Source organism: Caloenas nicobarica, chromosome 7 (assembly GCF_036013445.1).
Source record: "Caloenas nicobarica isolate bCalNic1 chromosome 7, bCalNic1.hap1, whole genome shotgun sequence".
Taxonomy (NCBI): domain Eukaryota; kingdom Metazoa; phylum Chordata; class Aves; order Columbiformes; family Columbidae; genus Caloenas; species Caloenas nicobarica.
In genome coordinates this window covers 25,659,905-25,675,458 of record NC_088251.1, presented here as the reverse complement: position 1 = coordinate 25,675,458, position 15,554 = coordinate 25,659,905, and the positions used below count along the sequence as shown (strand labels likewise).

Below are 15,554 nucleotides of genomic sequence, written 5' to 3'. Positions count from 1 at the left end.
ACTGCAATCAGACACAGCTGATGCAGAGAAACATCCTTCATCTGTTGCTCCTGGGTCGTTTACACTACATGCTGGAAGAAGACATATGGCAAAGTAGTATTTACATGTTCTGTTTATATTAATTAATTTTAGTTCCTTCAAGTGTGGTAACATACAGGATAAAACATGGAACTTGTAAAGCGTGAGGGCTAGGAAGGTGGTTAGTTACTAGAGAAAAAGGAGGGTATAATTGGTTCCTCACATCCTGTATTTATTTTGATTTCCAGCTGGAGCCAGAGCTCAGCACAGAAAGAGTAGAGACAGGAGCTTTGTGGTACAGCACAGAATCAAAACTAAAACTCTCTGCTTAGCACCTTTGCCATTAATTCTGCTTCTCCAAGCTCACCTCATCCCATCCACTGACTCACTGAAACAAGAGCTGAATCAGCAGACGGTTATTGCTTCCCAGATGTACACACTTCACGCCCCTCTACACAAGCAGCACAGCTCATATGGAAGACAGTGCATCTAGCTGGGATCATTTTAACAGTTCAGTAGCGTTCTGTAAAGCAGTCAGGTGTTTAAAGCAACTTGACCACTCCTCACACAGACATAAAAGCAAGCTCAAGGGAGAACACTGTAACGGAAAGCAGACAGTTGTGGGACTTGCCACACAACTCCAAACTTTCAGTTGTCTTGAACTTGCTTACGGAAATTATCCTGACAAGTGCAAACTGCTGAGCAAAACATCTATACTTCAATATTACTACTAATTCAGTGTGGAAGTAAGAATAGCAAAAGCATTGGCTATGCAATGTTTATTTAATAGTTAACGACGATAAAAGAGTAAAACTGAAATATATGATCCAGTACTTTCTGACTTGTGGAGGACTCAATAATTAATAGAAAAAGCTAACCACACTACATCTGCAGCAAGGCATTTTAAATACAATTAAAAGAATTCAAGGATTCCACAGAAACAGACGACATTTCACTAGGATCCTACTGGTTTAATTCCTATGCATTTCTTTGGCTTTTAGATTAAATGGCACTATACAAATGCATGCAATAGTTGTGAACAGAACAAGCATGTGTAATACAAAATTGTTAAATTTAAGGTATAGATTCTTCTAATACTGGCTGAGAAAGAAGCAAGCATCAGCAGGCAAGAAGAAGTGAAGGTGAGTAATTTTGTTTCTGAACTATGCATGAGTAATTTTGTTAGTTAAGATCTGCTTGGTTATATTTATTACACACACAAGAGATAAAATATCATTACACTTATAAATACAAATAGGAAAATCTGTAATTGCAATTGCCTAAGTAGAGTTTCTGTGTTCCTTTGTGGTTATGCATTTCGTTAGAGGCCTGAAACAAGTGCATGCTGATTTCTTGCCCACCTGGATTTTCAGGATTAAGCTACTAATACCAAAGTCTTTTTCTGAGCATAACTGTAGTTTTTGAAGTTCTCTCCCATAGCCAGTGTCGCACAGGGTTTTTTTAGGGCTGACAGAAGATTTCTCTGGTACAACAGCTACTTCTGCGCCTATTTGCACACCTCCACCGAAGATCTCGCACAGCCGTGAGGGCTGTGCCCCCCGCCCCGCCGCACGGCTGGGGCGGGCAGCGCGGGCTGGCCCGGCGCGGGGAGCCCAGCTAAGGCTGGAACTTCTTCCGAACGCGTCCCGTTCCTCTCTTCCGATCGGAACCAGAGACGTCTCCACGTTAACTCGTGTTTCCCGTCTCCCCCGTGTGCGGCCCGTGAGCCGAGGGGCGGGCCGGGGAGGGGCCGCCGCCGGCCCTTACACAGCGGGGCTGCGGCGGGCACAGCGCGGGGCTGCGGCGGGCACAGCGCGGGCACAGCGCGGGGACCAGGAAGAGATGGGGCCGAGGCCGTGACCGCAGGACCCGAGCACTCATGCCCGGTAGGTGCTGGGGAGGAGGGACGGGAGGGCTGGGCTCCTCCGCCGCTACCGCCGGGCCGCCGGCTCCTGCCCTCGGGCAGCGGGCAGCCCTGCCCGCCGGACCCCCGGAACCTCCCGCCGCTGCGCGGGCACTGCGGGCGAGTTCGGGCAAGAAATCACGGCCAGCCTGCCGCTGGACAAGGAGGGCTGTCAGCTCACCCGACGGGCTTCTGTAGCCCGCTAAGGCGGCGGTGCCTGTCAGCAGGGGTCGGCTAGGCGCTCCCCATCTTCATTCCCCAGCCGGGGCACTTTGCTGTCCGAGGACAACTTCACGTAGCAAGCAAGAATTTACTCCCCACCCTAAATAATTCGGTTTATACTGTACATATGCTTATACTGTAAGTGTTAATAAATCTGAGCATTTATTAATATATAGGAACTAAAGCTTTTGATGGAGAACTGGTTGGTCAAAACTCCAAAAGGCTTACTGCAAAGTTTAAGAAAAGCTCATTAAAAGCATATCATCAGATACTAAGCAAAAAGGACTCAAATCCCAAAGGAGACAGAAGATGACCACCACCATTTCTCTGTGCCAGGGTAAACCCACTACCTATTAATGGTGGACAGTCTCCCAGAACAGGCCACCTGGAGATGAAGTGGTCCAACAGGTCTCTTCCATCTCCACTTGCCATGATCCTGTACCACAGCAGAATACATCAATTTCTCGTGATGACAGGTAGTTATTTAAAAAAGATACTTTTTTTCTCCCTGCACACAATGGATTCAATTTATTTCAATGGTGGATTTTGTGCCTAGTCCTACATTGTGCCTTAAGCTTCTGGTTCTGTTGCTGATCTAATCATGTAGGATGGAATAAAAATGAGCCAAATTCTTTTTACCTTCATGAAAGCATAGGTAGCTTTACATTGTATCTACCATTGCATAAAAATAAAAAAGCAGAATTTGAGCCAATGGGAGTGAATGGGTCATAAATACTTAACATCATTCTGCAGTGAACAATTTCAGTACATAAATTCATTAACAAAGTGATTGGAAACTCATTCTCTTACTCTAAAATCAGTGCTGGACAATATATTGCATTGCAGTGCACTTCATCTTACTGTCCTTAATGGTAAATGGTGACAACCTGGTTATGGGGGACACACGAGTGCTGCTGAGAGCATTAAAGATTTGGGAATGGACACATTAAACAGGCAGAGTCTTATGGAGCTTGCTCGAAATGTTAACCCTGAAGGTACCTCTGTCAGACAGTAAAACCACCAGCCATATAAACATTTGTATTACCATACACCTGTATGAAGTGAACCATTAATTTCTATTATGTTCATGGACATTAAACTAAAGCCTTTTTTCTGCATCAGGCCTTTTAAGCTGTAATAAAATGGCAATGTGACTGAAGACACACTTGAGCATACCCTATAAAACAAAGAGGAACACACACACAGAATTTTCATGCTCAGGACTGCATTTTTTACGCATTTCCTCATACTGTGCATTCTTAGGGAAAAAAAAATCAAAACCCAAACACTACATTACCAGTGTAGCACAACCAGACTTGCCTCTGTATTAATATTAACCCAAACCAAATAGGTAATTGTTTCCTGTTCCTCAGAATAAGTCCTGGACTAATACTATGTATTGTACCAATAGCCTGGCTAAGTGCTAAGACACATTCAGCCCGCTGGCTGGTTGCAAGGACAGCAAAGTGCCTGTTGTTGTGGTACAGCCATCAGCAAGGTGGTTGCTCGATGGTGCTGGGGGACATGAGTGATTATGTGACTCATAGGGAAGCATCCAGCCAATTCCTACAGATAACTGAGGCAACATACCTGGAGGGGAGCTGCAAAAATGAGTTGTCTCCTGTTACTGTACCAAAGGCAGGAAAATGAGATAGGATCAAATAAAGGCCTCTGAAGTACTATGGCCACGTTAATTTTATAGCACACAGTATTACATAAGTGTTCTGTAGCTGAAGGACATTCCTATAACTTATCGTAATGTGGCAACAGTGAAAAAGATCAGTAATGCATGTATTTGCAACTCACTTCCCATACTCTTTATAGCTCTAATGAAACTATATCGAATTAGTTTTGAATTCTTATTTGAAACTGCTATTAGTGTTGACTGTTTGTTTTGTGCTTGTACTGTCATTATTTGTTTGTACCATTGTACAGAAGTAGCTAACTACAAGGTATCTACCAAGCACAGACAGACAAAAAGGAGAAAGGAATAAAGTATAATCACAGGTATCTCTACCCAAAAGCAGAGAAGAGGAAAAATTGAGTTGTAAGAAAGCATCAGGTCACTTCGTTGCTTTACTTTCAGGGTAGACCCTGAGAACTGACAGGACTCAGCTGATCCTGTGCTGCCTCCCACTGCTGCAGAGTGGAAGATAATTCTGCAGTTTGGGCTCGTTTTCAGGCAGGGGATATTCTGGTAGGATCAGTTCTCAGTTGAGACCTGGTCATGTCTTGATGCACTGGTACCAGTTTAGTGGTAGGCCAAGACAGGCTGGGTGTGAGGTACAGTGCAGAATGGTCTTTCCGGCCTTTTACTCTAGCACACTCAGCAAACTCGAGAAAACAATGAACTGAGCCCATTATTAATTGTCTACCCTTGGTCTAGCGAGAAATTATCACAACAGAATTCCTCATATTCATATTAAAGATATTTTCAATTTTATTAGTGTGGAAAAACCAAAGCCCAAATTATGCAAGATTCAGTTTTATCTGAAGTAATCGAGATTCAGGAAACAGTGTTTAATGTGTACTTAAGTTTGGCTTTAGAGCAGGAAACACATGCATCCTTACAAAGAAAGCAACCCAGATCTGCTTTGTTCCTTGTGCCAGGATCTAGTCTTAGTTCAACGTAGACGAATAGGTGGAAGAACAAACCAAACAAAAATAATGGTACCTTTTGTATTAGGTGATCCTGGTTTTTCTTTTTCTTCTGTTTTGAAAGCTCTTGCACCTCTGCCATACTAAGGTAAATGTTTACGCGAATGTAAAATTAAGGCCCGAAGAACTCCTTGAGTTTTGGGTTTTTTTCCTGTCTATAGTGTCTTATATAGCAGTCATTGCCAGCGTATCTGAATACTTTTTAATCTCTCACTGGTGATATCATACATGTTCAGGTGCTGCATCATGCTGTAACCAAGGACAAAAATGTGCACGAGCCAAATGTTTCATTTGAAAATCATTTTGAAATGCAAATAAATTTGTCAGCTTTAGTATTCCTATCTACCTCAAAACATACATAACTTTGATCTTCCTGTGATGCTTTCTGTGCTTCTGTGTTTGAACAGAACAAGCAGTTGCTGTTGCTGGAGGTATAATAGGAGGGATCTTTTTATTTGTTCTCATTGGAATAACTGGATACCTTCTCTGGAAGAAATTTTGCTACCTCCTTTCTTATGAAAAGCTCACCAGTCCTATCCAAATGACGAATACAAATGGTATTTTTCACAATCAGTCAGCTTCTGAAATTCAACTAAAAAGCAAAAGGTACATATTTTTGTTTTGTTTTAAAAGCTAGTAATTTTAAAATACTAGTAATTTATTTCAACTTGTCAAATCTCAAATGAGGGGGTGATCTAAATATATGCATGCTCAGAAATAAATTAGACCCCTAAATTATATGAAAACATCAGTCATGTTCTGTTTTGTTCTCTTAGGAAAATACTACTTTCTGTAACTATGAATGCAATTATTATTTCTGATTTATGTAAAAGAGAGAACACATTCAAGTGTAGTTGGTGCATGGATAGATTTATCTGTTACCTAGACAAAGCTGGCCTGTGCTCCAGAGTAATTCCTGGTGGTCTCATAATGAAGCATCTGAGAAAAAAGCAACAGGACTTCGGTTCAGAAAGGAGACTCTTAGAAAGTTAGTTACGGCAGGGCTTTGGGGCTCTAAAACAAGCAGGTGCAGTTAATTCTTCCTTTCCTTTGAAAGATCAATTCTAAAAGAAAAGAATGGGAAAAAGTGAGGGTTTATGTGAAGATTTAGGATCTGATTTCCATCACTGGACCTTTAGGCATTATACAAATAAATTGCAAAATGATGGGTATTTATCTTTTCTACCTATGCATCTCTGAAGATTTTTTACAAAACAGTGAGAAAACAGTAAGCTTATTACTGTTAGCAAGTTTGGTGTCCATATTTAAACCAGAAGAGTCAGTGGCTGTCATTATCTTCAGCAGATTCAGAAGCGTTCCATTTATCATTCCACCGACACTGCGTGGGCAAGACTGGATTAACCTGACAAATGGAGAGCAGGTTCAGGAAGCCAGTGACCCCTCCATGATTCCTCAGTCCGGGCCACGGTCATCATTTCATTCTTTGGGTAATGGCATTGCAAAAACGGGACTTTGTCAGGGTACTCTTCTAAAGAGGAACTTTATTCTTATGAAGCATGTTTACTGGGGGCATACCAGACAGTGTTACACAATACAAGCCCTAAACACTGATGTATACATATTTTTTATATATATATATAGGAATTGGGCCAGAATGTAGCCATTCTGGTCCCACCGCTGTTGGACTTTGCATGTATGGCAGACAAGGCAATCTCTCCTCCTGTGTTTTGTGAAAGAACAGCATGAGTGTAACTCAGGAAATATCTGATTGTTGTCTCCAGAAACAACAGAGACCAGTTGCAGACTGCAACAACGAATATCCAAAACTATCAAGGGACAGTCATAAGAGAAAGAAAAGTGGTGCAGCCTACAGCTACTCACCCAAATTTGAGGGAAAATGAATTAAAATACCAAGTTTATGCAAAAAATGTTAATGAATAAGAGATTAATGTGATTTCCCTAATACAGCAGTAGTTATAAAAATGCCTGCTACAGTCTTGAGACTAATATGAGGGTGCTTGTTTTTTATTTCTTGAAGCAGGAGCTTATGTTGTAGGGACCGTTAACCCAGACCTGTACAAGTTTCCTGAAGACAAAAGTGAGGTGGATTTTCCTGAAGGCAACATTGGCCGCCTCTGGTTCTCCATAGAATACGAGCAAGAATCAGAAAGGCTCCTCATCTCCTTGATCAAAGTTAGAAATCTGCAGCCTCCTGCTGATTGCTGTAGTCCATTTGTGAAAGTCTGCCTGCTGCCCGATGAAAGAAGCTACTTGCAGTCCAAAACAAAACGTAAAACTCTTAATCCACAGTTTGATGAAAACTTTGTTTTTCAGGTACGTTTCCTTTTGATGAAGCAGATTTTTGTTTGCAAATATTGACTTGTCAAACTACAGTACATGTTTTCTGAAAAGTAATTTTCTACAAACTTCTACCAAGATACAAGTTGTTTCCACTGGAGATAATATTTATTACTGAGGCTTCTGGAGATCCTGGGCTACTGATCTTCCTTGTGGTCTGCACCCAAGTTGAGGATTCCAGAACTTGCCCTGGGAATGATGAAAACTCCGGTTTGAACTATGGCTGAGCAGTTCAGCCCCGCAGCTCTAGAAGTCCAGAAGCGACCTGTATTGAACTAATGGTGTCATAGCTTTTAGTTTCTGTGCTGTGAAGCAGGATAGAAACTAGAACTCGTGAGATGCCTGGTATGCTATTTGTACAGTGCTGTAAAGCTAGTAGCTTGGCTCCCTATGCCAAGAGGCTTCAAGCAGGTGTCACAAGACAAAAGCTTTAAAACCAAAAAAGTTTGTGTTTCAAACATCTAAAAAATAAATGTTTACAGTTCTAAACATGTGTTGAAGTGAATACATCACATGACACTAGATCTGTATGAGTTGAAAAACCACCAGCTAGCTTCACATTTTTCAAGTGAACTCATTATATTTTAGCTTGGATCTTTAGACTCCTGCATAGCTAAAACTTTAGGCAAATTAAGAAAGTGGACTTTCTTGGTGGAGGAAACCTCCACCTACCTTCAGCACACTTTGAAAAAGTCTTCCTTTGAAGTCAACACTAGAGTAGAAAAGCATCAGATGTTTTATAATTATTAATATATTATTCCTTTTCCTGTACAGGTTTCCAGTAAAATGTTGCTTGAAAGGACTCTGAAGTTTTTGGTTTATCATGTTGATAAACAGAAGAAGCATCATCTGCTAGGCCAAGTTACCTTCCCACTGAAAAATGAAACACTAACTGATGACAACAAACTAGTCATATGGAGAGATCTGGAAAAATCAAACTTGGAGGTATGTGATACTAGACTGTTTGGCATTGTGGAACTTCTATCATCTTACAAATATTGGAAGTGTACAGCTGAAGGAGCTGTACATTTGGAATCAGAATTCTGATCTTACCAACCTGCAGATCTAAAGCTGTTGCACAGGGAATATCCAGCTGCTCAGAAGCCATCACGTGAGTTAGGAGGGAGTTACAGAAGAAAGTACCTTTTATTATTTGCTTCTGTTTTGAATTAGAGCAGAAAAAAAGCAGAAGAGGCAAAGAAACAGGCATCACCTGTAAGAGATAGGAATTCAAAGGTTCAGGAAGGCTGATTAATGGGTTCTATCAAAGGTTACAACAGCATAAATAAAAATAAAGCCATTGCAAATTCACTCGCATGCCCCAGTGCGGCAGAAACTGTTAATAAAGAGAACTTGCCCCTCACCCCCGTTATTTGCCTGTGTGAAGAGACAGTTTTCCAGAGATATTTGACAAGTGTTCTTCTGCTTCTAAAGCCACCTTCAGAGCATGGGGACATCCAGTTCTCCCTCAGCTACAATGACTACCTGGGCCGTCTCACCGTAGTGGTTCTGAGGGCAAGAGGGCTGAAGCTCCAGGAGGAGAGCCATGCTGGCAGTAAGTGTGATTTCCTCTCTGCTATCAGCTCCAAAATTCCCGTTTTAATTTGCTCCTTCCTTATCTGTCCACCCAGGCTTGCATTGAGTGACTCTGAAAAGAACAAGTAAACACCTGGGTGATTTAATGTGAGTGGAAACAAGCCATACTTCGTTACTACAGTAATTAGATTTTGATAGCTCAGTTCTGCTGTGTTTTGGTTTTGTTTCCTAATAAATGAATGTCTCATTGTCAGTAGCAATTTTTTTCTCCTGCTTTAGTACAGCGAGCGACATCCCTTTGCTGCACTCCAGTCCAGACAAGGTGGCACGTCAGGGGATATTAACATTAACAGAGTTGCCTCTGGGCTTTTGCCTTGAGGCAACAGCTACAGGACACCACTTATGCTGAACAGTTGTCCTGGGGAGAACTGAAATGGGATAAGAGTCCTGGTTTAGGACAACCTGGCCATTGTTCAAAGGACCATGGCATGGAGTCACAATGTCCTGGTACACCTTGGTCTCAGAGATGTTGAGTATAAAGATTACCTCAAAATGGTGTTTAAAATCTAAATACCCAAAGCAAAATTAGACGGAGGAACCAAACTTGGGTTTGAATATGTAGTGAGTTTTTTGAAGGGCTTTGAAATTAAACAATATAACTGCAAAATACACCCAGCAGTTGAAAACAGGTTTGAGTTCCCTATATACACACACAAACTACGAAGCTTTTCTGAGGTTTCTTTGAGCAGGATATTTAACTTCAGAAACTATGCTCTCTAAATGAGTAAATCTATGGTCATAGCATTAGAGATAAATTTGCTATGTTTAGGATAAAATTTATAAATTAAGAAATGCACAGCAAAATGATGAGAACATAGAGGTTTCCAAAAAGCAGAATCATAACCTGTGCACTTATTGAAGGAGAAATATATTACAGAATGTATTAGTTTTAGAAAAAAATAACTAAGGGTGGACAAAAAAATATGACTGGTTCATGGCAGATGAACAAAGTAGCATCACAAACTAAGAGCGAATATCTAATTTTGCATCATCTCAATAGCTTTACAAGAGAAGGAGGACACACTTCTTAATACATCCTGCAGATTGTTGTGAAGTTCTGTAGCACAGAGAGCCACTCGTGTTTCTTTCTACAAATACGTCAATATGCCTAGTTATTTTAGTGTAGGTGTACTTCAGGTTATCATAATAAACACGAGTCACAGACACACTCCAGAAGGAAGAGCTGCCAGAAGGCAATTCTCTGTGATATATTACTAAGAAAAAAAAGGAAAATTAAGTAAATTGGGTGTTATTTCCCTCAATAATACCCATTATGTATGATTTAGGGTCCACAGATTCTCTGGTAAATCCTGAAGAAACTGCAATAAACTGGAATAAAGAGTTTTCTATGTTAATAGGGATTGGTGCAACATTTATCTTTGACAGAAGATAGACAGTGCAGAACAGCAAGAATACATTTATTTATAGATTCTAATTACTGAATTAATGTATTAAGTAGTAATAGGAAAGTTAAGTCAGACTGTGCAAGTAGTTTACATAGTAACTCTTCCTATATGCAGCAGTCAGGTAGAAACTCTCTCATAAGAGAAGTCAGTTCTGGTAATCCTGCACCCTCTGAAACAGTAATGACAGCCTATTGATCTGTGGAAATAATGAGAAAACTCATTAGGAGTCCATCAATGCTGTCTCAGTTCTGACATTTCAAATCACTTTTGCTATGCATAGGAAACCTTTATGAACTGAAGAGAAGGGAATAAACACAGTAGCAGCACAGAATCTGCTTCACTGGAAAAGAACAAGTCTTTAGCCATCCATTAAGATGAAATTTTTACATGCTTGCCAATAACTTTTGTAGAAGAGTTGGGAAGAGTGATAAATTTCAGGCTGCTTTGGATCTCATTGTCAAAGGTCTACTGAGTAAGACCACACAGGTCGCCTTCAGGAGGCAAATGATTTTTTTGTTGTTCTTGATCCCACATTCACACACAATTTTTGTAATATTTTCTGGAAGAGCGGAGATCATAGATCTTTTCCTCAAATTCTCTACAGAATGCCCTACCACAGGGCTAGATGTCATTATGAAAACCTTTTGTTTAAGGATTCTTCTTTGACTAGAATTTGTTCCCATGAAACTTATCCAAACCAAGCACAGGCTGTCATAACATGGCTCCTCCCTCACAGCCTCCCATGTTGGATCAAACAATCATGTTGTCAAATATATGAAATTACTGACCCAACAAACTAAGCCTTCAAAACAGTCTCTATCAGATGAAGGGAAGCTACAGAGGAAGGAATGCAAGATCAAGGATGAAGGGTAAGGATATGACTGCTCCTTTTAACAGATCTTAAATTGGAAGCGCACTGCAAAACTGCACCCTAAGGACTTGGTGTACTCCCCGCTTCATGTTATGCATTGCCACGCTGCAATGTGTCTTTCATTAATTGTTAATGATCTAATTTTATACTTAATATTGACTCTTGAAAACAAGAAATTCCTTAGGCCTTCTCCCAACTGCCTCTGATGTATTTTCTTCTTGAATTTCTTTTTCTCTAAGGTGTGTACGTCGAAGTCTCACTAATGAACCATAATAAATTTATCAAAAGTAAAAAGACAGCAGCTGTTCTGGGATCTCCCAGTCCAGTGTATAATGAAACTTTCAGTTTCAAGGCAGATCAGACAGAGCTGGACACAGCAAGCCTGAGTCTATCCGTCATCCAGAGTATCAAGGGAGAAAGTAAGCTATATAAGTTATTACAGTTAAGATATCATAAATCTCTTACATATTGCAGAGGTATTTAAACCTGGGAGGAACCAGTTTATTTTCAGCAATAATCATAAGACAAATAAAAGGTTTGGGGTATCTTATAGGCTGTTTCTTTAAAAAGTAGAACAACATTTGCAGTAAGTGTACATCTCTTTCAGAGGCTAAAGGTAAATTTCATGAAAGACATTAATAAAATAACCATAGGCTCATCACTACAAGTACAAAGTGCCTTAATTTTGTTTCATTCTGGCATCCTAAGAAGACAAGCTTGTCCAATTAAGTTCTGTGAACACTCATGTATGTAATCCCCAACCTCCAGAACTGTGAAGCTGTTCGCTGTTCCTAACCAAATTTGAAAGAGGAACAGGAATTTTAATTATCACAGCAGTTCAAGCAATGAGAAAGAAGAAAGATTACAAACACCCCCATTCTCTGCCAGAAAACCTCATGCTTGAGGTCACCTCTACTATGCGAAAAATCCATTAAGGAGTTCTGCTTAGAGAAGCAAATCAGAATTCAATGTTTCCACTGTTCACAAGAAAAACATCTTCCCTACAGTGCAAACACCACCTCAATAATGAAACATTAACACCCTCATTTGGATTCATGCACTAAAAAATTCCTTTAGGTGAGATTTTTGGGCAGATGCTTTGGCTTTGAGGATTGACAAGAACTAGGATCAGTACTGGAGTCTTTCATCATTTTCACTTGCAGCCAGCCAAGTGCTTTACAAACATTCTGAAGTTCATGTAGGGCAAGTTCAAATTATTTTTCCCATCCACAGCTGAAAAGCTCAGGCATGAAGAAACAATCTCCTCATTGGTAGAGGGTGGTCAGTGCCCATCCACATACTGCAACTCTTGTCTCAGTAACTAAACCCATTCTTTCCCAAGCTAGAGCACCTTATAAATCCTACTGAGGTTGTTGTTGCCCAAAACTAGGGCACACTTCCACAGTACACTTGGGGTAGAGGGGCTGGGCAGATACACATCTGTGTGCCTTCAACTTATTCTAATTTAGAGTGCAGGCAATAGGGCAGGCCTGAATTTACTAAATACCCACAATACTGCAGTAACTTTTAATGCTGAACCTTAGCACGTAGAAAGTGGAGAACATGGGACCTAGAGTGAATTTCCTGATGAAAAATTTGGTTTAAAAATAACTTTCAGAACATTCATTCCTTACATAAATGCAAGTTAATACTCTAATTTAGGTAAGGATTTCAGAGAAGCACTTACAGGTGTTAATCACTAACTCCCTTTTTTTCCCCCCAGAAACACATGCGCTAGGACGTGTAGTAGTTGGACCTTTCATGTACGCCCGTGGCAAAGAACTGGAACACTGGAATGAAGTGATCAGCAAACCCAAGGAGTTGGTCAAACGATGGCATGCTCTCTGCTACAGCACGTAAACAGCATGGATAAAACAAACAAAACCCCACAAATAAATGAGATAAAGGGTAGAAAATCTTTGACTATTTTACACCCCTAATTGGAAAAGAATAAAAAAAGTAAATTTTTTCCTTGACCAAAGAAAGGTAAGATTTGGACTCTGGTAGGCTGGAACTCTAACTTTCCTCTCCTCCAAATAGATTTCCAATTTAATTAACATAGAGCAGAGTAAATAAAACAGGAAGACAAACATGATCTCCCAGTATTAGTTATTTTGACTAGTAAATTCCAATTCTTGGTCCTGAGTTCTGGGCACAAATGATCATCCATCCTGTGGACAGAACCCAGAATGACTTAAGAATTGTCAGTGATGATACCAGGCATTACTGTCCACTGCACTGCATCACCAGACAGAGCAGCTTCACCAACTGGGATGGAAGCCCAGTAAGCATGCCGAAACAGACAAGCCCAAAATACTCATATGTTGACTAAATATATAATTTTAAATAGCAGCATTATATTAAAAAACCTCTTTTGAACACACATGGTGGAAAGCACTAAGTATTTATTGATCAGAAACCTAGAAGAGGCTGTTCATGACCCTCACCACAGTGTATGTCTTGCAGTAATTCAGATGTTTTCAGCTGATCTCAACATACTACACTTGCTGTTGACACTAAAGGAGAAGCATAAAGAAGTCCTGAAGTCACAAATGACTGAAGGCTTGCAGGAGTACTAGAGTACTGGTAATACAAGGGACCTGTCCCATCCTTGTATTTCTCACTAAACATGTCTCTGCTGGAGACAGAATTGATTGCAAGAACCTTGGGTTTGACCTAGTGTGGCCATTCTTACATTGCAAACCCAGTTAGCTTAGAACAGACGTATGTCATGGGGGCTTTGTGGTAAGAGTTTTCCTTGTTAAGTAACTTGCTGTTCTGTAAAATCTTCCAGAGCAATTATTTTTAATCAAATAGGACATTCTTCTCTTGATTGTTCATGACAGACCTGAACTCTGTACCTTTCACACTGTACAGTCATAAACCAGACAGACTATTGCAGCAAAACATTTTGTACAATTATGTTCCAAGAGGACCATAATCTCTGCAGCTGAAATAAAGCCAGCTTCCTCTCAAACAGGATACAATATTAATTAATTCAATATATTTTATAAAATGAGGCTTCTCTGGGGAAATGAGAACACTTTCCATTTTGATAATATTGTTATTATCTAAAGGAAATACGAGCGAGAATATATCTGAGAGGAATTGTAAAATAACAGATTCCACTTTACCTGATCCCCCATTTGAAATGTTCCCTGGTACCCTCAGTCCATCTCGCTAACGGCACCACTGGATATAAGGTGTGCCTAGACTCATTACATTTAATTGAATTTCACTAAGTGTTCAACCCTCATTCTATCTCTGTTCAGTGAGTAACACCAGCACACCCAGCCCCAAAGAGCTGTTTTCAAGTTTTACTCCTACAAAATCACTGAAAAAAAAATCTAATAGGTAACATGCTCAAACTGGGAAGGAAAACAATAATATATATAAAGTCTATATTACTACAAGATAAAGCAATTTTACCAGATACATTATGTCTCTCTATCATTTAAATAATACCAATAAACAAAGATCTTAAAAGTAAACTGTTAAGAATGTTTCACACAGGTTTACTAGCTTGTGCAGAAGATGCATGTAATGTACAGTGTCTGTTAACAAATAACTCTAAAGGGGGAAGTAAGTCATCTGACTTGATGTACAGTATAGTCCAAGTAATAAAATAATGCATTGTACTAACGTGGTCTCTTTTCTTTGTGCTTCTTATAAAGTACCAATAGTTCCAGTTTGTGTGTGCAATAATTCCAGCTAAAATTATGAAGAAACATATTTAAATGCACTTATCAACATGCTTGACTTTGCTCAAGGTCATCCAAGTGAAATAAATGAGAAAGGTCCTCCTTTAGATTAAGGAGGACTGATTACAAGACCTCTCACTGCCTAACAGTGCCTCTTTTCCTCTAAAAAATTTTAAAATTTTACCAAAGTGCATGGCACAGAAAACAAAATACATACAAGATCATACAAAATGTGACACCTTTGTCAGTGCTTCCCATTACTATTTACAAATACAGGAACTTCTAAAGCTCTGCAATAAATCTGTCATGTAACTTAATGAAAGCACAACCCCTTCAAATGAGAGTGAGCAGCAAGTTACTACCATTTTGGAACAGACACCAATAATGGTTACATTCTTGTTCTAAAGAACAGGATCTTAGAGAAGCCACAACTCAAGCAGAGTATTTATATTCCCTTGTGGTTCACTCTCTACCCTACCTTTCCTCTCTAGAGAATTTGCAGTGCATCCGTTCTACAAGCGGCTACCTAGTTTCTCCTGGACTTTTTGTCCCACCATTTGCAGTTGATCTGCGCATCAGTGGTGCTAGTGTTGAGCATAGTATTTGGTGTCGCTGTGCTTTCTTGTACTAGTCTCAGGTATCTTAGCACAGCAGTAAATTGATTTTGCTGACATAAGATCAGCATTTCTATGCTTGCTGACAAAACTGCCAGAGACTGTTTCAGAGATAGACAAAAATACTGGGGAACTATTTTATCATAGGATAGCTAGGGCTTAAAACAGAAGACTAAATTTGCTTTGAGAAGCAGAGCTGCACAAACTTGTTTATCTATAGAATCTGACCATATTGATCAGTACACA

General features: G+C 39.9%; 2 protein-coding genes across 4 annotated transcripts in view; one reads left to right on the top strand and one right to left on the bottom strand.

Moving 5' to 3' along the window:
- The window catches only part of RPS24 (ribosomal protein S24), a 155,940-nt gene that overhangs the window by 50,952 nt on the left and 89,434 nt on the right, over positions 1-15,554 (bottom strand). The window lies entirely within an intron of this gene.
- LOC135990822 (synaptotagmin-15-like) lies at positions 1,821-14,618 on the top strand. Of its 2 annotated transcripts, none has more exons than XM_065638914.1 (8): positions 1,821-1,904; positions 5,209-5,407; positions 6,107-6,249; positions 6,804-7,096; positions 7,895-8,065; positions 8,555-8,675; positions 11,233-11,412; positions 12,717-14,618. In XM_065638914.1, the coding sequence occupies exons 1-8, from the start codon at positions 1,898-1,900 to the stop codon at positions 12,851-12,853; spliced, it is 1,251 nt and encodes a 416-aa protein (XP_065494986.1). In that variant the 5' UTR covers positions 1,821-1,897; the 3' UTR covers positions 12,854-14,618. The 2 variants fall into 2 exon arrangements, with proteins under 2 accessions (XP_065494986.1, XP_065494985.1); XM_065638913.1 differs by having other exon boundaries at positions 6,801-7,096.